The sequence below is a fragment of the Diabrotica virgifera genome, chromosome 5, assembly GCF_917563875.1.
Source record: "Diabrotica virgifera virgifera chromosome 5, PGI_DIABVI_V3a".
Taxonomy (NCBI): domain Eukaryota; kingdom Metazoa; phylum Arthropoda; class Insecta; order Coleoptera; family Chrysomelidae; genus Diabrotica; species Diabrotica virgifera.
Window position 1 is genome coordinate 111045998 of NC_065447.1, and position 24915 is coordinate 111070912.

At 34.4% G+C, this 24915-nt stretch overlaps 1 protein-coding gene across 1 annotated transcript in view; it reads right to left on the bottom strand.

Moving 5' to 3' along the window:
• Positions 1-24915, bottom strand: part of LOC126884289 (probable ATP-dependent RNA helicase DDX10) — a 61001-nt gene that overhangs the window by 26203 nt on the left and 9883 nt on the right. The window contains exon 2 of the mRNA XM_050650224.1: positions 4864-5681. Coding sequence (XP_050506181.1) covers positions 4864-5681 — 818 coding nt within the window. The remainder of the gene's footprint in view (positions 1-4863; positions 5682-24915) is intronic.

Consider the following 24915-nt stretch of genomic DNA (forward strand, 5'->3'; position numbering starts at 1 on the left):
AATTAAGCAAATATCTTCACATGCATATTTATATACTCTGTGTACTAATCATTCCCTCAATTTGGTAATCAATTTTGCAAGCAAATTTTGCTTAGAAACTGGTAATTATTTTGATATGGTACGTTTTCTTTTTCAATCTACCCACCGATGGGCCTTATAATCTATTCACTCACGGTAAAATATTGCAAAACCTCAAGAACTTTTGGATCTGAAATAAGAGCTTTGATTGACATGAAAATTGGCATACGCATAGCTAACATGTCAAAGAAAAAAGTGATATTGTGCCAATGTGTATTCTTGCTCTAAGGTTGAGTCCACCCCTTCTCGGGGGTGAAAAATATACCGTCAAACTACGCCGGGAAGTAGATAAACTAGCTAATTCTAAGCAAGTTTTTTTCAATAGAGTTTTTTTATTGCCAGTACATTTCGAATTATTTGCAAGTGAATATGTTCATTTTTCAACAAAAAAATAACACGTTTTTAGACGGTTTTTCACAAATAACTCAAAAGTATTTTATCGAAAAAAATATTCTTAGCAAAAACATAGCTTTTAAAAAATTGAAAAAAATGGTGTATATGTGCAGTCTGTAGACCCATTAGAAGCAGAGTTGTAGCTAATGAAAAGTAGGTTCTTATTCGTCAAATTCCCAATCCAATATTTCAACGTGAAATAATCAAAAAATGAAACATTTTTCATGGAAAACTCATCATAACTTTTTTTTCATGTTTAAAAAAAGCATTATTCTTGTTTTTTAAAAAGCTTTTAGCATAAAAAGTAAGCGAATAAGATACGCTCAGAATGAAGGTGATCCCTTTTTTGGGAAAAAAACTGGTCAAAATAACCCCCTAATTAGCATCCAAAATGAAATTAATCCTTACCGCTTCACAAGCTACTTTACTTTTGTATTGTTTATATGCTCTGTAAGTTTTATCGGTATAAAGTGCTTATTTATAAAAGGGCTGTAGTAGAATGAACTTGAACAAGTCACTAATCATGAGTGTATGGATTCGTTTTATTTAGCTTACTGCCTTGACAACTAATGGCTATTGGCATTGTATAGTGGATTTTTCCAATCAGGTACCTAGTGTAATTTGTAGTGTGTGTGTTGATTAAATGTCTTGTTACTTAGCAAAGTCGACGTCATTGTCTTTGCAAAGAGACGTTAATTGTATCCGAACGTCTGCGGTCCGTCCGGTGAGTATTGATCCCACAAGGATATAAACTGTTTTCATTTATTAATTTTTAATAAATGAAAAATTCTCTACCCTCGGTATGCAAATTTTGAACAGTCATATCTTAACCAATTTTTGTTTTCCAAAAAAGCAAAAAATCTGACATATTCAAAAAAGCAAAACTTATATTTTTTCCTCTTTAAGATTTTTGGTATCACTAATAAAATATTTATTAGTATCACTAATAACAACTTATTTTGAAAAGAAAGATATTTTTTCAAAATTTCAAAATATTTGTTTTACTTAAAATCCCACTGTTTTGAAATATATGCACTGTGAACCGGTGAAATCTACAGATCATATACGTACACAGTAGGGGGTGATTTTCAACATTTTTTTGCCAAAAAAAAGGAATCACCATTATTTTGAACTTTACTTGCTTAATTTTGATACTAGAAACTGGTTAAAAAAAAACAAAAATAAAGCTTTTTTAACACTTTAAAAAAGTTGTGATGAGTTTTTGAATCTAATTTTCATTAGTTCCAGCTCAGCTTATTGGGACCGTGCAAGTTCGGCAAAGCGACCCCTATTTCTACGCTCTGTACTATTATTCGCACTTTTAATTATATTGGCCAATTATATTAGTCCTGGTTACTGGATAATTGTCAAGGCCATAGTCCAAAAAAATAATAAGAAGAAAAAATAAGATTCAGGTTATGTTATGAAAACATCAACAATTGTATGTAGTAAATAAAATTAGTTATTAAAATGCAGTACTGCAAGCAAAATACAATTAATTAAATTTACCTTTATATAATAATTGCATATCATATCAATATTGTGGAGCAATATATAATTTTTCTGCTTCATTGACAGAAGGTAGATAGATAGATAGATAGATATTTATTCATTTAAATAGGTTACCCTAATATACAATAAATGTAGAGAATAGATATTACAAATCATTTACAAAAATCAAATATAACTAAGCAACATCAAATGAAATTAAACAAACTTTAAATAAATTTACAACATATAATACCATACAATACCCACCCATAAAATTAACATAATAAAGTATTACATCACTTGTTTCTAATATACAGCTTAAGTTTGGTTTTAAAAGATTTTAGTGACATTGTATTTTTTAATTCACCTGGTAGAGCGTTAAACTCATTAAAACCCCTGAATACTAATGAATTCATCGTCATTCTATAATTTGTTTTTGCTATGTAAATATTCCCCATATTCCTTGTAGAATAATCATGCACATTTTCATTGTACACTATAAACTGCTTAAAGTAATCTGGAGCTACATTATTAAGTATTTTATAAACCAAAATCATTGTATAATAATACAGTTTCTCTTCAATTGTGAACCAACTTAAAGCCTGTAGCATATATGATACAGGTGTAAGTCGATTTGTTTTCAATATAATTCTCATGCCACGATTTTGTAGTTTTTGTAGTTGATTGAGTTTATTTAAATTAAACATATACAATATAGTTGCGCAGTACTCAAAATGTGGCTGAATAATTGAATTAAAAACTGTAATTTTAGCTTGAGTCGATATATTTTGTGATATTCGGCTAAAAAAATATAGTTTTTTCGTTATTTTACGGACAATATAATCAAAATGATGATCAAAATTCAAACAACTGTCAATTTGAAACCCCAAATATTTAACACATCTTACAATATCAATCTTTTCATTTTTTACTTGTAGCAGAATGTTATCCGTATTTAATTGGCTATATTTGTATTTTGTTGTAAAGATCATTGCTTTAGTTTTGGAAATATTTAATTTTAATTTATTTGATGCCAAGTATTTAGCCATTTTTTCTAATGTATTATTCATTTTTTGAATCGCTACTTCAAGGTTAGTATCACTACAAGCTACAAAAGTATCATCCGCAAAAAGATTAATAAATTCACTTTCTACATATAGGTCTATGTCATTTAGATACAATATAAATAAGAGAGGCCCCAATACGCTGCCTTGTGGTACCCCAACATTGATATAATGTTCAGAGGATAATGCCCCATCAAAACGTACTATCTGCTTCCTATCACTAAGATAATCACTTAGCCATTTGTGTACTTTACCTACAAACCCATAATTTTGTAGTTTTGTTAGGAGTATTTGGCGATCAATGGTTTCAAAGGCTCTTTTAAAATCAAGAAAAACACCTACTATGTATCGGTTTTTATCAATATCGTTTTTAAGTTTACAGAGAGTCAATTGTAAAGCTGACTCACATGAATGTTTCTGTCGAAAACCGGACTGATTATTTATTAAAATTGAATTTTTTCCTACGTGTTCTAGTAGTTCGTCATAAACTGCATAAAAGGTATGAAATATACGTCAATTTGACAATTTCAATTGACAATATGAATTATTTAAGATAGTTGCAATATTTCTCCGCGACTCGCGCAGGATCGTTTCTCGTTTCCCTTTCCAAGTACTTGCACACCGCGAATACTGGGTCTACATACTTCATACACACACCATTTTTTTTTACTTTTGTATGCGCTATATTTTTGCTAGGACTATTTTTTCCGATAAAATACTTAATTTTGGAGTTATTTGCGAAAAACCGTCTAAAAACGTGTTTTTTTTGTGGAAAAATGAACATATTCACTCGCAAATAACTCAAAAAGAATTGATTTAGTGAAAGAACTTTGTATAACAAAAGTTACTTAGAATTAATCAGTTTATCAATTTCCGTACTTATTTTGATTGTATGTTTTTTCACCCCCGAAGGGGTGGGCTCGTACCCAGAGCAAAATCACATATCGTCACAGTATCCCTTTTTTTGCATATTAGCAAAATAAAAATGATCTTTTTTTACATTGTTGTAATTTATTTTTGGAGCAACTACTTCCCAAAACAGCATAAATATCTGCAAATTTGTTTTTAGTAAATGGTCGCTATAAAGGGGCCAACTTCTTATGGCCGCCTAGGGTCCCATGATGCCTTAAACCGTCACTGGCAGAAGATGAACATTTTTGAAAAATCGCAAATAAAGATTAGGTTTGTAATACCAATTGGCAACTTTTGCGCACTATTCCAAAACAGTTTTCGATTTTCGACCTACCCTAATGCGCATCTATTGTTTGTTTTTTAACCAAGAAGAGTGATTCAAATTTACCGCGCCGTAATGCTTGTTTCTAATTGGTCCAACCGCAGGCAAGTTTACCCCACTGTTATTAAATTTTGACACTAATGACATTTATGAAATTTTGGCACTTCTGTCATTTTATAGGTTAATTAAGTATATCAGCGATTTTTTGTATTTTCTGCATTATTCCTTTAATTTTTAGATTTTTAGTCTACTTTTATATAAAAACAGTTGTTTTTAGAACTCTTTAGCGATGTGTTAGTATAATATAATACGTATGGATTATCATCGAAAGATGATATGATCAACGAAAAAAGAAGATGAATTTGGTGACTTTTCTAGTAACTTTCTTGGGTGTGAATCTGTCTTTTTAGTTTACTCCTCTTGGTAAAAAAATCAACTATAGTAAAGTATCACTGACTCCAAACGGAGTCATGCGCAGCACTTGTGTTAAACAACAATTAAACTTTTAACTTCAACTGTAACACTAAATAAGAGAAGCTATATGTAAAAATAATTGAGATTCAAAAAAATTAAAGTACAACAATTAATTTTAGTTTTACTTACTTGGAAAATATCTCAAAAAAATATTTCACTTGCTTACAGCTGGAAAAAAATACCATAATTTTCTTATTAGGGTGATTTTTTAAAAAACTCCAAAGAACTGCAACTTTGTCATCAAGCTTGCTGACAACATAAGTCTGAGATAACTCCTTTGGTGTGCTGTATTCAGAGTTTTCATGTACACTTACATATGAAGGATCTTTTAAGCTGAGCCTTGCTAAATCTTTTACTGATCTAGTTTGAGTAGCAGAAAACAATAACGTTTGTCTTTTAGGTGGTAAATTGGCAATAATAGCGTTCATAGTTTGCTCAAAACCCATATCAAGGCACCTGTCAGCTTCATCCAATACAAGAATCTTCATCTTAACACAGTCAAAAAGTGGATTTTCGTCCATATGCTGCAGAAGTCTGCCTGGTGTACAAATAATAATATTACACGTATCCATTCTGTTCCTTTCAAATTTTAAGTCTTTTCCACCTATAATCAACCCAGCTGAGAAGTCATGGTGCTCTCCAACTTTTCTCAATGTTTCAAAAATTTGATAAGCTAGTTCCCTAGTTGGAGTAATAACTATGGCACCTACACCATCCAATGATGTCCATTGGTTTGTAAACAATATTTCCAAAATTGGAACAAGGAAGGCTAAAGTTTTTCCTGATCCTGTCTGAGCAGCACCGAGTATATCTTTTCCTTGCAATGCCAAGCCTATTGTATCTCTCTGAATTTCTGTTGGTTTATGATACCCACATTCACGAAGACCTTTAAGGGTTTTGGCAGATAATGGAAAATCTCCAAACTTTGTAATTGCAGAAGATTCAATCTAAAAATTAAAATAGGTTTTTAATTTGAAACAGAACTACTGATTATGTTAAGTTAAGTCTACAAGTTCTGGTGAACAGAGTTCATCATAGGTGGTTTATATTGGGTATTTATTGGATCTCGGCCAGGGAACCTTGATTTTTTAAGTACACCGTGTTCAATGTGGTATCACAATCACGACAATGTGGTCAATCACGACCAATATGGTAGCGCAGTCTTCGTCAGACCAGATACCGACGTATCTTCCACATCTCTAACAGATCAAAATGACATCGAGATCCTCACAGTGGAGATAAACTCCTGTACAGTAACGTCAATCTACAAACCACCTAACGCTGACTTTGCTTTTGAGGAACCGAGTAACTTTCAATCACAGCAAATCAAATTCGTACTGGGTGACTTCAACTGTCACAGTGTCGCGTGGGGTTACAACGAAACAGATTACAATGGCGAAGAACTAGAAAAATGGGCTGAAAGCATGAACCTAAAACTTATTCACGATCCAAAGCAGCCTCCGTCGTTCAACAGCGGAAGATGGCGCAGAGGTTACAACCCAGACAATATATTTGTCAGCGACAGAATTGGAGACCAGGTGACAAAAATCGTTGGAAGCGCCCTCCCAAAGACACAGCACAGACCAATAATTTGTCTTTCCAACGCGGCAATCAGATACGAAATTGTTCCTTTCAAGAGAAGGTTCAACTTTACTAAAGCAAAATGGGAAAAATTATCTGAAGCATTGGATCAAGAAGTTTCCCAGCTAGAACCTTGCCCTGATTCATACGATAAATTTGTAGAAATCGTAAAGCAAGTATCACGGAAATATATCCCTAGAGGTTGTCGAACTGAGTACATAGCGGGGCTCAATGAAGAATCTAAACCCCTTCTTAAAAGATATGAACAGCTATATGAAGAAGACCCTTTCCCGGAAGAAACACTACAGGCTGGGGAGGAAATGTTACATGCGATATCCGCCAACAGAACGGAAAGGTGGTGCAAGCTGGTAACGAGTCTGGACATGAAACAAAACAGCAGACGTGCCTGAAAGCTGATTCGGAATCTTGGCAACGATCCCGCTGCTCCGGCAGTCAACATGGCAGCAGTCACACTCGATCAGATAGCCCATCGTCTTCTAATGAACGGTAAGACGACATCAAGAAAGAACAAAGTGAGAGCTCAACGGAATATCGACAAAGAAAGAGATGTTCTAGGTGCTTCTTTTTGTCTAGAGGAGATGAGAGGCGCGATCCACCAAATGAAAGATAATAAAGCGGCTGGTCTGGACGATATCCGAACGGAACAGATAAAGAACTTTGGACTAAAAACCGTAGAGTGGCTCGTAAAAATGATGAATTGCTGCATCCGTACATTACAAATCCCCAAAATCTGGAGGAAAGCTAGAGTGGTAGCCCTCTTAAAACCAGGGAAGGATCCGGCGGATACAAAGAGTTTTAGACCTGTCTCTCTTTTGTGCCACCTTTTCAAGGCATTTGAAAGAATGATACTGAACCGGATCGCTGAATTTGTGGAGACTAAAATTATTCCAGAACAAGCAGGATTCAGACCCGTAAAGTGCTGCTGCAGTCAAATTCTTAATCTCGCCCAACATATTGAAGATGGTTTTGAACGAAAAGAAATAACAGGAGTAGCGTTCATAGACCTTACTGCCGCCTATGACACAGTTAACCATTAACGGCTACTCGCAAAACTCTATGAAACCACAAAGGATTTCCGACTAACAAGGTTAGTGAAATGTCTCCTCCAGAATAGACGCTTCTACGTAACGCTCCAGTCCAAGAACAGTCGGTAGAGGGACCAAAAAAATGGGCTACCACAGGGAAGTGTCCTCGCGCCGATTCTTTACAACATATACACCAACGACCAACCCATACACCATCAAACAAGGCAATTTATTTACGCTGATGATACAGCTGTGGCAGCTCAGGGAAGAACCTTCAATGAAGTCGAAGTGAAACTGAAAGATGCCCTGGAAGACTTAGCTCTATACTACGATGAAAATCATCTCAACCCCAATCCTACAAAAACCCAGGTATGTGCTTTCCACCTTAGAAACAAGCATGCCCGAATGCCGCTGGAGGTGGAATGGCGTGGTCAGATGCTGGAACACAACGAGACGCCAAAATACCTTGGCGTACGTCTGGATAGAACTCTGTCTTACCGATACCACTGTCAAGATGTCAAGAAGAAAGTAAGTGCCAGAAATAATATCATCCGCAAGCTAACTAATACAAAATGGGGAGCACAACCACACACTCTTCGCACTTCTGCCTTAGCATTATGTTTTTCGGCCGCCGAGTTTGGAGCACCAGTATGGGCAAACTCTGCTCACGCAAAGAACGTAGACGTGGCTCTAAATGAAACGGTTCGTATAATATCGGGTTGCCTGAAACCGACACCTATCGAAGAGGTATATTCCATAGCTGGGATTGCTCCACCACCTATCAGGAGGAAGGTCACGTCAGAGGTAGAACGAAAAAAGCAGGAGACGGACCGAAGACACCCCTTATATGACCACCAAACTCAGCCAAGCAGACTAAGATCTCGAAAAAGCTTCCTGAAAACATCAAGATCCATCCCCGAAACGCCAGAAACGCGCCGAATACACCTATGGCAAGCGTCAGCTACCGCGACACATTTCCCTCCCTCAGAGGAAATGGCTGCTGGACACAATTTACCGTATCCGACTTGGAAAGCGCTAAACAGATTAAGAACCGGCGTTTCACGTTGTGCTAGTAACCTGAAAAAATGGGGATACCAGGAGGACGATACCTGCGACTGTGGGGCGGTTCAGACCAGCCGGCATCTACTATCATGCACAGAGATGAGAGAGACCTACACAGAAGAAGACTTAATTTTAGCAAATGACAGGGCCATCTATGTGGCCAACCATTGGAAATACAGAATTTAAAGTTGTTGGTGTTTCGGACACGGAAAGTAAGTATGTAGGTATGTGTTAATTATATTCCCATAATGAATGAGTTATCTATAAAAGAAATACTCTCGTGGAAATTTCATAGAATGTAAATGAGTAATGAGTGTCACAAAATTCACAAAAGAATTCACTCAAGATTCTAGAGAGTAATTGGAGCCTATATCAATATAGCCCGTTGTTTTTTAATTATTGTTAATCGTCGCGCGTCGCACTTTATGGCGCGTCTCTGTCGCACGTATACATATTATACATACTTATGCGAAAAATTCCCTTATTAAAACTTTATATATTATTAACATATAGACCGGGCAATGGAAGTATTTGAGTATGCAAAACCTGAGGACCGGCAACTATGTTCAGATTCTTTTACCTGAGACCTCGAACAATGAAAAACTGAATCTTGGCAGAACGTGCGATGGTGCCTTGTTACTCCCTCCAACCCCCTATGTAAGGGGCAGATAAAAAGCGATTTTTCGTAAAACACATTTTTTTGTATTTTTTGGGTCATTCTAAGCAAAAAATGTTCTTACAAGATTTTTCGTAAAATGCATAGTTTTCGAGATAAACGCGGTCAAACTTTAAAAAAATCGAAAAATTGCTATTTTTGAACCCGAATAACTTTTGATTAAAAAATAAAATAGCAATTCTGTTTGCAGCATTTGAAAGTTCAAGTCAAATTATACCGGTTTTGATTATTTGCATTGCTAAAAATTAATTTTTTTATTGTTAAACAAACAGTATTTGAGAGTTTTGTCGCATGTCCGCACCACGCCAAGGATTAAAACCGAACGGAACCGACCATGGCACCGACCAGGTAGGACTTCCTTGGCGAGGTGCGGACATGCGCCAAAACGCTCAAATACTGTTTGGTTATAGCTTTGTTTAACAATAAAAAAGTTATTTTTTAGCAATGCAAATAATCAAAACCGGTATAATTTGACTTGAACTTTCAAATGCTAAAACCGGAATTGCTATTTTATTTTTTAATCAAAAGTTATTCGGGTTCAAAAACTGCAATTTTTCGATTTTTTTTTTAATTGAACCGCGTTTACCTCGAAAACTATGTATTTTGCGAAAAAACTTGTAAGATCATTTTTTGCTTAGAATGACCCAAAAAATACAAAAAAAAATGTTTTTTACGAAAAATCGCTTTTTACCTGCCCGTAACATAGGGGGTGGGAGGGAGTAACAAGGCACCATCGCACGTTCCGCCAAGATTCAGATTTCATAGTTCGAGGTATCAGGTAAAAGAATCTGAACATAGTTGCCGGTCCTCAGGATTAGCATACTCAAGTACTTCCAGGGCCTGCACTAATAGTTTTTTTTTTTATAATAAATAAGCAATCATATAGTGCGACACGCACCATATAGAGCGATGCGCCGCCGCGGCAGCTAAAGGTCGAGTGGACGGGCATAATTAACAATAAAAACAACAATCTAAATTGAAATAAACCCCGATTACTCATCAGAATCTTGAAATTGAATATTTAAGCTTTAATTTAGACACTTGACTACCTCAAAAATAATAATTTACACATGAGTTTTCAAGCTTTGAAAATGTTTATTTTCACATTTTTCAGATTTTCAATCGCTTAAAACTCAAAATCTATCAACTTTTGAGAAAAATGATGGTTTATGATTAAGATGGTCCAAAAATGCTAAAAACATATTTTCGGGAGCAAAAAAGGTGATGTTTTGAATTTATTTAAAAAAATTGTTAAGCGATTTCTGCCTAAAAATTTCGCCCGGTGCCCTTCTGATTGGTTTAACGGGGATATTTTTTTTAACAAGAATCCGCAAAGAAACCGAATCAAAACAACCAGATACTGATAGCATTAAATCCGGACTTGAAAGTGTCACAGGTTTTCGAAATGGACTCAACATAATTGGTGACCCCTGGTTTAGGGTTAGTAAATGTAATGCTGTAAACGAGAGGACAATGTGCTTGCATTGTTGAAATTTTTTTTTGAAAATAATGAAAATTTGGTAGCCACATTTCGAAAATTTTGTACAAAGTATGGTCAGATAATTGATTCAAAGTTGATAAGAGACTGGATCAATTCATGACACTTACACACTGGTTGTCTAAAATCAAGCCACTTAAATGACAATATCGAAGCAGTAAGTGAGAGTGTTGGTAAAAGTCCAGGAACATCAATTCAGTTTCATGGACAAGGATTTCAAACTTTCAAATAGCACAATACAGTGCTATATGCCACACAGCCTGTGAAATAATTGAATTCTACATCAGACATTTCCTGGTTGTGTACTCTCTTGTTTCAGTGATCAGAATTGGCCCACTAAATTATGTGATTTAAGACTTTCAGCTCCAGGCCAATATCAGATATTGGTTCATGAGTCCATTTATACAGTCATGGGAAAATTGTTGAAACATAAACAAGGTAGCTGTGTCAGTAGCACCTGATTGATAACAGTGTGAACATGGGAGCCGTGTCGGCGGACTTGAAAGATAACACCACTGGATGTCTATTTGTGGGGTAATTTGAACTCAAAAGGTCTATGCCAACAAGCCGTCAACCACTGGTGCATTGAAGAAGGAAATTCAACACTACATTAACCCTTTCAGACCTGAATTAATCTGGCTACAAAAAATTATTTTGTAATATATTTGTAGATGAGGGTCAAATTAAAAGCCAAAAGTGACATGTATGTATATATTTTTATGTATGTATATACATACAGTAGAACCCCGAAAATCCAAACTAATTGGGGGGACAACCTGTTCGGATTTCGAAAAGTTCGGATTATCCGGAAGTTAGCCTAACTAGTAATTTAAGGGTTTGGTGCAGTAACTGGTGAAAGACCTCTTTTATTGAAATTAAGTTTATGACATTTCTTGCCTTCCAAATACTTCCACACAGTTTGGAGCCAAAGCCGTAGTGTGTAAGAAATTTAATGTAGAACAACGTGGACGGTTATATAACGTGGATACCTATATATGCACATTTTCCTCAAAACTATGTAATGTGCACGTGGTCGGTTATTGCACCAAGCCCTTCAATTCAAAGCTTTCATTGTCGTTGATTTTGAGTCACAAAACGATCTTGCAAGAGTGTGGATTCTTGAACACAAGTTGACTACGAGAGAACCAAAGTAAGTTTATGTTTAAACTGTATAAGAACTACATATAAAGTACCTATTTATTTTTAAGAAATTTTAAATGTCAAAGTCCTATTAATCCTACATTGTTCAAATCTCTGGTTTTACTCTGTAGAATGAACATGTTTTTAAGTTTTTGTCTTGAATTTTTTAATTTTTTTCACTTTCCGTTGGTTTGGATTTGCTGAACGTTTGGATTAGCGGGGTTCGGATTTGTGGGGTTCTACTGTATGTCTATATACCTTATTTTCAGATCTTAGAACACAATGCAAAACATTAACACATCAATGCTACAGATCTTATATCTCCAACATTGAGGAATCTATTCACTCAGATTCGAAACAATTTTGGAATCATGTAAACTCATTGAATAAAAGCCAGGGAATTCCAAGTGTTATGCATTTTAATGACTTGTCAGCAGAACCAAGTGAAGAAATAGTAAACTTGTTTGTAAGTCATTTCTCTAGTGTCTATCGCTCAACAAAGTTGATTTAAGTAACTACAATTATTTTAGATTAAAAAATTTGGTTGATATTCAAGCGACGATTTTTGCAGTTACTCGAAACCTTGTACCCTGAAATTTACCTCTACCCTATATTGGCTCTTAATGCAGGGGAGTTCGTTAAGGGGGGGCCAAAAAAAAATCTATCCTTAGAAAAACTCAAAATTGTCAGATCAAGATAAGGTAAGTTAAGTACATGCAAACCGGTGTATATTTCAAAAATCTGACGATTTGAGCAGGGCGTAAGGAAATGGGTGAGTCCTAAAGTTTCATAAGAAAAAAGCGAATATTTCGCAAAATGAATGACAGATCAAAAAACTAAAAAATATGTGCTCAATATTTTTCAAAAATTTACCGAATGATACCAAACACGACTTCCCGCGGAGAGGGGTGGGGGGCATCTTGGTTTTTCGACATAATTAGAGAAATTTAAAAAATTTTCTCGTTATTTTATCTACATAGTTAATGTTTTCCATCTTAATAAATAAATTAATAAAAATATATCACATGCTCTTATTCGATTTATGCTAAGAACACATGGCAACACTGTCATGCCTTCATTTCCTTATATCTGTAGCTAACTTCTCGGACCCTACAATTTAATGATGCCCGGTATTTCTATATAACGGCAGTTGGGGTATTTATTTATAGCCATTACTGCGCTAAAACAGGTAAAGAAACATATTCTTCGATTTCATTTTTCGTCGTTATAACCAAATATGCCTCGTTATAGAGGTCAGTGGCGGCTGGTCAGAGGAGGCAAGGGAGGCTTAGCCTCCCCATAAATTTTTTACACACGCTACACTGTTTTGTTTACTTTGCTATTTTGCTTCGCGTTAGAGATATCGCAAAAAGTTATTTGAACAAGTTGTTCCAAATAATATTCTAACCCCACATACCAAATTTCAGCACAAAATTCGCACTTTTGGTTTTTTCATTATTTGTAGTCGGGATCCTAAAATCGCAGAGGAGGCTGCTGGCCGGAAAATCTCACTTGCTAATGCTCCGCGTAGCCCAGCAGCGTTTAAGGATAGTTTAAGGAGACCCGGTCTCCTTAGAGCTGCACATCGCTTGACGCACACGCTGCCCGGAGATCAGGCAAGTGAGATTTTTCGGCCAGCAGCCTCCTCTGCGGATTTTAGGATCCTGACTACAAATAATGAAAAAACTAAAAGTGCGAATTTTGTGATGAAATTTGGTATGTGGGATTAGAATAATATTTGGAACAACTTGTTCAAATAACTTTTTCCGATATCTGTAATGCAAAGCAAAATATCGGTAATTTACCGTGTTTTTGCATTCGCAGAGTAAGCCGCTTTTAGAATTAAAAAAATTCAGTCGAGTATCTTAAACAATGTGAACCTTCAACCTGTATGGACTGCAAAACTTCAAATCTGTATTTATTTTGATATGCATATCTACTTACAGAGATAGAATTGTTAACAAATAAACAACACAAACTTTGGTAATACACTTTTACGATTATACTAACTATTTTTAAAATGATATGATATTATGAAATAATTATGAATTATGATGATATTATAAAATGTAAATAAAAAATGGTCAAAAAATGGGGCCTTAAATTAGATTTTTTTGGAGGATTTTTTTTTGCTAGTGCAAATTTGTCTAGATAATTTACAGTTAGGTACAGCCTCCCCTATTTAAAAAATCACGAGCCGCCACTGATAGAGGTGTTATAGTTCAATAGGAATTTCATGGTACATCTAGTGTACCTACCTTGTTATAAGTGAAACCTCGTAATATCTGTGTTCGTAATAGAGAGAGTCCACTGTATAATAAGATGTTATTAACCCTACCCAAAGACACTGACATTAAAGTAAACATGACCAGGAATATTTTTAATAAAGTATATATGTAAATAATTAAGATCAATAATAAGACTTTATAAGACGCTCAAACTACATAGAGAAAGGTCTCCTGAGAAAAGCTAGCCTCCGCAGGGTTGACCTGGGCGAAACTTTTAACGCTGAGACCTAGTGATGTGAGTCGAGAATATTTCCAAGCGAATATTCGCGAACGTTGGAAAGTTTCCGAGAATATTCGCCTATAAAAATGAAAATATTCCCCTGACCGCGAATATTCCCGGAAACTTTCAATGGAAAATTCTCGAGAATATTTTCGAGAACTTTCAAGAATATTTCCGAGAACTTTCCATAATATTCCCGAGAACTTTTGAGAATATTTCCAAGAGCCTTTTGGACATAAGAGTCAGTGACGTAATTTGAATTTACATGGAAGTAGCGCTATTTAATTCACACGGCCGGCGAACCTATACCACTGCCAAGTACAAAAGGAACATTGTTTTGAGCATTACCTTCATTATTTTTATACTAAAATGCCTAAAGCTACACTAAAATTATAATAAAGATGCACTAGAAATAAACAAACCAATACACGTTGAATATTACGAGGAGTAGTCCCGAATCATGATTTAAAATGTATAAACTTTGCAAATCATGATTTGGGATTTACAATGTATATATGTTACAGTTCAAGTTGATTCTCAGTTAGAGTTGACTCCAACTAGTTGGAGTCAACTCCAACTGAAATGAGCAGTAAAAGTTGATTTTAAAAATTTAAATCAACTTTTACTAGTTGGAGTTGACTCTTACTGGATCGATTCAGTAAATGTTGATTATACGAGAATCTCAAGTGCATTTTTGATGAGTGTGCGTTTCTTTGTTTTGACCATTTCAACTACATATTAGTATAGTCTGTAACGTCGCCCCCGTTAGGTAAATTATTCTGATTGTATTTTTTGCACAAACTTACTCAAAGAAATATGTACATCCGTATAACAATCCTTATAACAAATACACAGGGTGTCGCCGCGGTACCGCGGTCGAAAAATTGTTTAACCAATTTTTGTTAACCAAATTCACAAAAATAATTTTTATCTACTCTATATCATATTATGTAATTGTAAAGGTTTTATTGTGTGAAAATTGTAAATATAGATAGCAGTACATGAAGGGTTTAAAGTGTGTCTGAAGTAACAATGTATTTTAAATGGGTTTTACTTTCTCGCACTGTTTTTTAGCACACTGTCATATAATTAAATATCCTTAACTTTCGCCTTCGGGAGGAAATCAGACACGCCCTTGCAGCGGCAACTGAAATGCTCACAAAACAGCGACCACAGAAGCAAAGATGGATGACAGAGGAAATATTGGATTTAATGGATGAAAGAAGAAAATGAATATTACCATCCCTGGATTATAAGCTTTCATTTGACACATCATTTGTCATATCGGAAAAGAAATGAAAGGCAGAATTTACAAATCAGTCATCAGACCAATAATGACATACGCGGCAGAAACACAACCCGACACAGAGAGGACAAAAAGATTGCTCGAAACAGCCGAGATGAAAACCCTTCGAAAAATCGATACTAAGACTCTATGGGAAAGAGCTAGAAGTACAGATATACGACGGAGATGCAAGGTGGATAACATTAATAACTGGGTAAGAAACAGAAAAATAGAATAGAATGTAGTCAGGACAGCGAGAGACGGTTCCCCAATAGGAGGACGTTCAGTGGGAAGACCACTAAAACGATGGAACGACAACTTACTAGAGGCACATTGAAAAAACAGACAAAGTAATGTCTATACAAAAAGAAGAAGAAGAAGATTTGTCATTCTACCTGTTATAATGACGGAGGAGTTATATTCACGGACGGACGGATAGACAGCCTAGGTTAAATTTGTCACCTTTAGTACCATCCTTGGATATTAATCTTTCCTTTGACACCTCATTTGTCATTCTACCTGTTATAAGTAACGAGGAGTTATACTCGCTGTCGGACAGATGGTAATAGGCAGTACCGTGGTCGAAAAATTGTTTAATAGTTATTTATGTACCAAGTCAGTAAAGTGGCTCCTTATCGAACGAGTCTCATATTACGAGCAGAGGAAGCGAAGCGAGCAACAGACGCGTTCGATAAAGAGTATTGAGGTGGCGCGTACAAAATTGTATCGTCAATCATAAAAAACATTAACACTTACTTACAACTTTGAGGAATTTTTTTTAATTTTAGACGAAATAAAAAATTCGTATGACAGTAATGACAGTAATGACAGATGACTTTTGCACGATGGCTGGTTTTGATGTTTAATCGATAGTTATTGTCCTTTTCATGAGCATTTTTCAGTGCGTAAAGGTAGAATTCCGCACCAAGCGACCGAGACAGGAGACCGCGACAGGCGACAGATAGGCGAGGTCTCCCCACGACTGCTCTCAATGCAATTATATCAGGGTAGTTCTGCAGCCCGCGACCGAGACCAGCTACGCAACTATCGCCTATCGCGACGTATCTGTCGCCTGTCGCGGTCTCCTGTCTCGGTCGCTTGGTGCGGAATTCTACCTTAACAAATGATAGAAAAAGGGTAAGTCCGTGATAATACACATTTATGACATTTATTTTAACATGACATTTTAGTTAAATCTGACAGTTGTCACATTTTATTTTCAATTTGGAATAAAAACAAATCAAATGTGTTTCTTGCATTTATAAAATGGTATTTTCTTTGATTTGTATAGTCTTATAAATTATACAGATTATATTTGTAATATTATTCATCATCATCTTGGTGCTACAGCCCTTAGAGGGCCTCGACCTTCTCAAGCTTTCTACGCCATTCTGTTCTGTCCCTTGCTTGCATTTTCCAGTTGCCGACTCCGATCTTCTCGGCATCCTGTGTTACCCCGTCCATCCACCTCAGCTTTGGTCTACCCCGTCTTCTCATTCCCACGGGTTGCGCTGTTAGAATCTTTTTTATTTCTTATTATCTTTGTAATATTATTATCTAATTAAAAAAAAATATTTTTTTTTATTATGGCGCCACCTATCGACAACTAGAATAACTAGAATAAATAATATAAATGTCACCGACGAAATATAATCACCAACGTGCCTTTTTTCTGTCACATACAATTTAATGCGTTAGAAAGAAATCAAAAAACTGTGACGCACTGAAAGATGATCATGAGAAAAAGAATATCAATATTGTATACCTACCTAATTACTAAATCTGTAAAGTTTTGATTTATTTTGTATGAATATAATTGCGAAACACTACAGAATTTTACTTTTTGACATAAATTTTATTAATAATAAGATAAATTTTGTACAATATTTTTAATAATTAAAGTAAATAAATTTTAATTTCACTCAAATAAATAATCGAGTGCTGCCATTGACCACTTACATTCAATCTCGGTTAATTTGATTAATAATGGCGGCAGGTAAAGTAACATTCTTCTTTCAATACAACAAAGTGATACTTTACTGCCGAAAATGAGGGCAAATGAGTACAATAATGAATGATTTTAGTGACGTTTAGCGATAAACAAATTCGCAAAAATAATTTTTTCACTTCGTACAAATTTTTCTTAGATCCTTTGGGCCTTTTTTCTCTAAAATTGACTGTTGTCGAGTTATTAGCGACTTAAAATTTGAAAATCGCCAAAATAACCATTTTCAATGTTTAATAACTCGGTTAAAGATAATAACTGGCCTCATACGCCAGTGCACGTGGGTTCGAGCCCTGCCAAAGACAAACCATTTTCATTTCCAATAATGACACGAGCCGTCTCACCGTGCCTCGGAGAGCACGTTAAGCCGTAGGTCCCCCTGGGTTAGTGTACATCGACACTAGTTACTTGAAACAGGGTTAAAGGTGTAATTGGCGCCGGAACTGTCCGAAAGGCAGAAATGCCATATGATATTATATATTATGAAGGTCAGAAACTAAAAAAAATCAAAGATTAAAGCTACCTCTATAAGATCCTGAAGAAATTTTTGTCATTATTTCATTAATAAGATATTATTTTTAATTATCAACAATGTGAGCTAACCGTGTATTGAGGCGGCCGTCAATGTGAGTGCGAGTGAGATTCACCATTGGACGGCTGGAATGGTGCATCTCTTTAGCACTCACCATTGACGGCCGCCTAATACGCACTTAGCGCTCATTGTTAATAATTAAAGATAAAGCTTAGTAATAAAATAGTGACAAAAATTTCTGCTGGATCTTGTAGAGGGGGCTATAAACTTGGTCACTTTCTGACTTTCATAATAATGGATTTTAACCGAGTTATTAAGCCTTGAAAATGGCTATTTTCACATTTTTCAAATTTTAAATCACGTATAACTCTACAACAATAAATTTTAGAGAAAAATCACAAAATACCTTTTTTCTAAGAGCGTGCAAAAATGTCTACTTTCGCGAACGCGTTTAAGTTTAGAATTTTCCGCACGCGTGTTACTTTTCCGCACGCGTTTTACTTTTCCGCACGAGTTTTACTTTTCCGCACGCGTGTTAATTTAGATATGTTAATATGGCTTTAAAATAATTATAATACATACAATAAACTAATATTTAGATATTATTTACTAATTTATTTAAAATATATCTTATTGTGTTCATGTTTTAATGAAATTAACCCGAGAATTCGATGAAATAAAATAATTTTGACATAATATTCGAAAGTCAAATCAGTAGACAATAACAGTGGTTTTGAATCGTCGTCATGGAAACCAAGATCGTCGTCATGCTAACCAATTATGCTGAAAGTTTGGTTTTGACAACCACCCATGTCAAAGAATTAATTTGTGTATGTATTTTCATATTAATTAAATTAATTGATTAAGATTTGGTCATTTTTTAAAGTCTCGTAGAAAAAATATTGTTCCTAACGCTTGCAGAAAGTCTCTTTTCCGCACTCGACTGCTTGCCGAACTCCGCGTCGTTCGGCAAACTGCAGTCGCGTGCGGAAAAGTATGACTTTCTGCACTTCTTAGGAAAATTATTTTGTGAAGTAAAAAAATTAATTGTGTACAAATTTGTCTAAAAAAAATTGTTTAAACAATTTATCGATCAAGGTACTGCCTGGCACCCAGTAGATTTGTTATAAGGACCTCTTTTTGAGTAAGTTTGTGCAAAAAATTCGAATCGAAGTAATTTACCTAAAGGGGCGACGATACAGCCTAGACTAATTTGAACATATTCAGTAACATTTAATTTCTAGAATCGGCTGTTTGTGTGAATCAAAATCAACTTTTACTAAATGGCATTGGGAAGAGTATACTTTTCCTAGTTGGAGTCTACTTTTACTAGTAAATGTTGAATATAAATCTTCACTTTATATTTATAATCAACTTTCACTGAAACCAGCCGTTAGAGTTGACTCCAACTAGTTGGAATCAACTCCAACTGGATAATCAACTTGAACTGTAACATATACATTGTAAATCATGATTTGGGAGTTCTCCTCGAACATTCAATGTGTCTTGGTTTGTTTATTTCTAGTGCATCTTTATTGTGATTGTATATAGGTATAATGCATGGGAATATTTCAAAAGAGAAATAATAAAAAAAAGAAAAAATTCAAAACTACAATGAAGTTATACTATCATTAAAGCTTCCTGTAAAAGCTAGATGGAGTTCAATTCTTAATTGTATAAATAACATACAGAACTGTCTGGATGATGAAATATTTTGGATAAAATTGTAAAAAGTAGCAGTTGTGCTAACGCCAATTGTGAAATGGAATAGACTTTATTGGAAGGCAATATGTTTAAACTATCTCAGGTTGTCGAGGCATTTAAGGATACAGAAAATATTTTTACGGTGAATATTCCATTATGTACTTCCAATCAATAAGTCTGAGGAAAAGGAATGCTTATCTAAATTAGAAAAAAAGAAAAAAAATTACAGTCAAGCCTGTGCATTATGCTGGAAACTTGTTTGATTCTTCTTTAACAGGACAAAGCCTCACTGGTGAAGAGCATATATTAGTTATGCAGTGTATAGACAAGATATTAACCAATCATCCCAAGTTTGTTGACAAAAAAGAAAACATTTTTACAGAAGTAACAAAGTTCTGTGCAAAAGTAGACCTTTGGTCAATGGATTTTATTTGGCTTTCAGTACTATCAGTAGATTATATAAGCTAGTGACAAGGAATGTACACCAAAACTTCTTTAAAATATTTGGCCATTACAATACTGGGGTTACCAGCTTCCTACGCTGAAACAGATCGTAGTTATAGCACATATTCTTTCATGCATAATAAAAGGAGAAATATACTGACTATAGATAGAGCAGGAAAGTTAATAGCTCATAATGAAAAACTCACTAAAAGATCATAAACATGGAAAAATGGTATGTGATGAGAGTCTTTCTATAACTCATATGTTAGAAGCAGGACAAGACTCTAAATCCATATCAGAAAATGAAAGATTAAGCGAGACGGAGAGAGACTCTTCATTATATTCTCTTCATAATACAGAGTCCAGCTTGTGTAAAGACAATTTCGTTGACTCACAAGAATAGACTCTTACTTATTTATATATTTTATAATTATAATTCCTTAGAATTTTGTAGCGTCTTTTAGTGTTATTTGTTAAGAAAAGAGTTCCTGCTTTAATACTATATAGAAATACAGATTGATTACCTGAAGTAAGTTCCTAAATAATCAATTTTGGTTTGGTTATTGTATGTTATCTTTTTTATTTTAATATATATTTAAATAAAATAACTTTTTTCTATGGATGCTATACAATGTGCAACTTCTCTCACTACTTACATACATTCAAAACGAACAATTTCTCAGGGTGTGAGAAAAGTCGGCCATTGCAGTGAGAAATATTTTCTCTCACGGGTTCCATACGTAGAATCGCGGTTTCCATGGTAATATGCACAATACAAACACAAATATTTTTGTCAAATAAAATGTGTCAAATCAAAACTTACGAGGAATTACCTTTCAAAACTGTTCAAATATAACTGGTAACTATATTTTTAAATAAATAAAAGTATATAAATATTAAGAATATTAAATACCTATATATGTGTATAATATGTATTTTATTTCAATTTTGGAATATAATCTACATAATAGCACCTAAATTATTTAATTTTGAAGATTGAACTCTTGACAAAAACGCATCCATAGAAAAAGTACAGTGTACAACACGTGAGAAAACGACGTATTTCTCCCTCGCTTGATTTGCGGCTTGGATTTCCGTGGTAACATGCACAATACAAACACAATTAATGTTGTCAAATAAAATGTGTTGGAGCAAAACTTACCAGGAATTACCTTTCAAAACTGTTCGGAAATAACTGCTAATTAGAATTTTAAATAAATAACGTAAGTATATAAATTTTAAGAATATTAAATACCTACATGTATAAAGTATTTTATTTCATAAAATAAAAATGTATACCATTTTTATTCAGTTGCAATGCGAAGGCAAAACAATCTTACTTTTCAATTAGAATACGGAGTGCAGTCCAGTCCCTTGAATCGCGATTTTCGGCTCTTATTGGAGCCTTCATCGGAAGGAACGTAGGCACTGTTCTCCATATTTTAACTGATTCGTATCGAGAGGTTTTCCCACCCATTGCAACTGAAGTGATTATAGTAGGTGGCTAGCGCCATCTGGCATTGAACTACTTCGTCCTTCGTATTTTATTTCAATTTATGTATATAATATACTTACGTAAAACCACCTAAATTATTTAATTTTGAAGTTTGAACTCTTGACAAAATCACATCCATAGAAAAAGTACATGAGAAAATGACATATTTCTCCCTCGCTTGATTTGCGACCCACATCTCGTTCCTCGGCTCGTGCCAACAAACTTCTGCGCTCGTGAGAAATATGTCTTTTTTCTCTCTTGTTGTACAATATACTATTGTATTTTTAATTATAACGACTAATAACAAATATTCAGAGTTTTTTTTATTAAGTTAAATTTTAAAATTTTGGACATTTAATTTTTAACAGATTTATTCTGTAGTCGTAATACCACAACAATAAGTAAAGCTAACTAGTGATTTGTATAATTTATTAAAATAATTTTAATAAAAATGCAATATTTCCATAAGTTTCCAAAAGTTTCCAATATTCCCGGAAAGTTTCCGGAAACTTTCCGGCGTTTGAATCTTCCCGGAAATTTTACATCACTACTGAGACCGATATAAAACACTGTGTACAATATCCTGAAAATATAACATACAACACAGAGATAAACATAGACGAAAAGTACTATCAAATATAGGTAAAATAAATGTAATGCAATCCATGTAAGTTAACCGAATGAGTAGCAAAAGAAATCAACCAGAACACAATAACTCATCCGACGGGGAGGAAGTCTTCAAAAGAAGCAGATCTACGGTAAGAACACCTCCAAAGGATAGCTTAAAAAATAAAGAAATGGAAGAAATAAAGATAATGCTAATGGAAATGAATAAGAAGATTAAAACGGAAATAAAAGAGTTGAAAACAGAAATGAAGGAAGAAAATAAGGAGATCAGAAGAGATATAAATGAAGTAAAAGAAGAGATAAAACAAAACAATGAAGAAATAAACAACATAAAAATAGAAATAGAAAGGATGAAGGAGGAATGGACTAAAGAGAAACAAGAACTGAAACGTGAACACGAACTAACCAAAACCGAAAACAAAAAGATAACAGAAGAATTAAATGATCTAAAACGGTCATTGGAAAAATTAAATAAAGAAAAAAGAATATAATTATTAGTGGATTAATAATAGACACCGAGGACCCAAAAACATTAAAAGAGGAAATGACTAATATGTTGGGAAACTACCTAGGAGTCAAAATAAATATTAAAAGATCACAAAAAATAGGTCCACAAACATGCTTAATTGAACTAGAAGATGAAGAAGAAAAGCAACAGTCCTAAGAAACAAATACAAACTTAAGAATGCTTCACATTAGAAAATCTGGATAACAGAGGATCTCACAAAAGGAGAGAGAGAGAAAATGAAAGCTTTAAGAGATAAAGCAAGAGAGATGAGGGAAAATGGAAAAATGGTCAAAATAGGATACAATAAAATCACAGTAGATGGTAAGGAATGGAGATGGAGTTATAAAGAAGAAAAAGTAGTGGAAATAGCGAGTTCAAAAAACTACCAGAGCTGCATACAAGGAACCAAGGAGGGGACATGCAACGAACAGGGAAAAAAGAATTTCTAAATAAGTTGGACAATGTTAATAAATGTTTAATTTTAAGTAGTAATAAGAATAGGATTAGGAGTATAAATGATAAATACTGTATTAATAATATTACTGGTGATGGGAATATAGGTATTAAGTATAACAACAATATGGGCAATGTGATGGGTGAAGGAAATATTGGGAATGGGTATATAAATAGTAATGAAGGTAAGGAAAAATTAAATATAAGTAAGTATTGTAAATAAACACAGTAACGAAACAAACAGCAGATATAATGATAATACAAAAACCAGGGAGCATGAAATCAATGATAATAGTAGTAATGGAGAAGAAGAAAACGGTAATGAGGAAATACATCATAACGAGACAAATCATATAGGAATAGCGACATGGAATGTGACATCTCTGATAGGCAAGGAAATAGAAGCTACAGAAGAAATGGAAAAAATGAATGTACAAATATTGGGAATAAGCAAAACAAAAAAGATAGGCAGAGGACATATAAATATCAACGAGAAATATAGCCTATACTATTCCGGAGTACTGCAGGGACAAAGAGCAAAAGAAGGAGTTGGTATAATAGTGAATAAAAGAATAGAATCAAGGATAACAAATTACGAAGCAGTATCATCTAGAATAATTACAGCCCAAATAGAACTAAAAGATAAGATAGGGATAATTCAAATATACGGACCAACAGAAGGTAGTGAAGACGAGGCTATGATAGAATTCTACAACGAACTCCAATATACATTAGATAAGTTAAGAGAGACAGGAGAAAAAATAATAATTTTAGGAGATTGGAATTCTAGAGTAGGTAAGGACGTTAATAGGGGATTAGGATGTATTGGACAATATGGGGAAGAAACATTAAATAGAAATGGAATTAAAATGCTAGAATTCTGCCAAACGAATGACCTGATAATAGGAAACACATTCAGTGAACAAACCATTGAAGACAAATATACATTTTTGGCTGAAGAGAGAAATGCAAAGAGCTTAATCGACTATATAGGCCTTGGGCCCGCATATACAATTATTATTTATGACCACACCGTTGAAACTTTTTGTACTTGTTATTTGGGTGGAGTCGGACAAATTTTGAGCTTGGCGCATTATGGTAGTGGGGCGTTTGTCTGTCAAGCGGTGACGAAGTTGTCAATTTTATGCAAGAAAAAAATTTATTACCACATTGGTCATTCTATTTTAATCAATGGATTTTATCATATAAACAACGAAAACAATTTTGTCGGACAAAAATATTGGGGCATATGACGCGTCGGACACGCTAAATATGTCAAATTTATGAAAATAATAAATTTATTACCACATCGGTAATTTTAACGGTATCTATCATAAAATCTTTTTACAATAATGTGGTAACCTTGTCGGACAATTTTCACGGGGCATATGCGCAGTCGGACGCGCCGAAGATGTCAATTTCCTGAAAATTTTTTATTTATTACCACAGATGTCATTTTTATTTTGTACTGTTCTTTTACATGTGTAATGCATATTGGATCACTTGTCGGACAAAAATAATGGGGCGTTTTGGTACAATTAAAAGAAGAAGTAATTTTTATGCATACAGGGTGTTTGGTAAAGAATGGGCCATAGCTTAACCTCAGGTTCCTGAGGT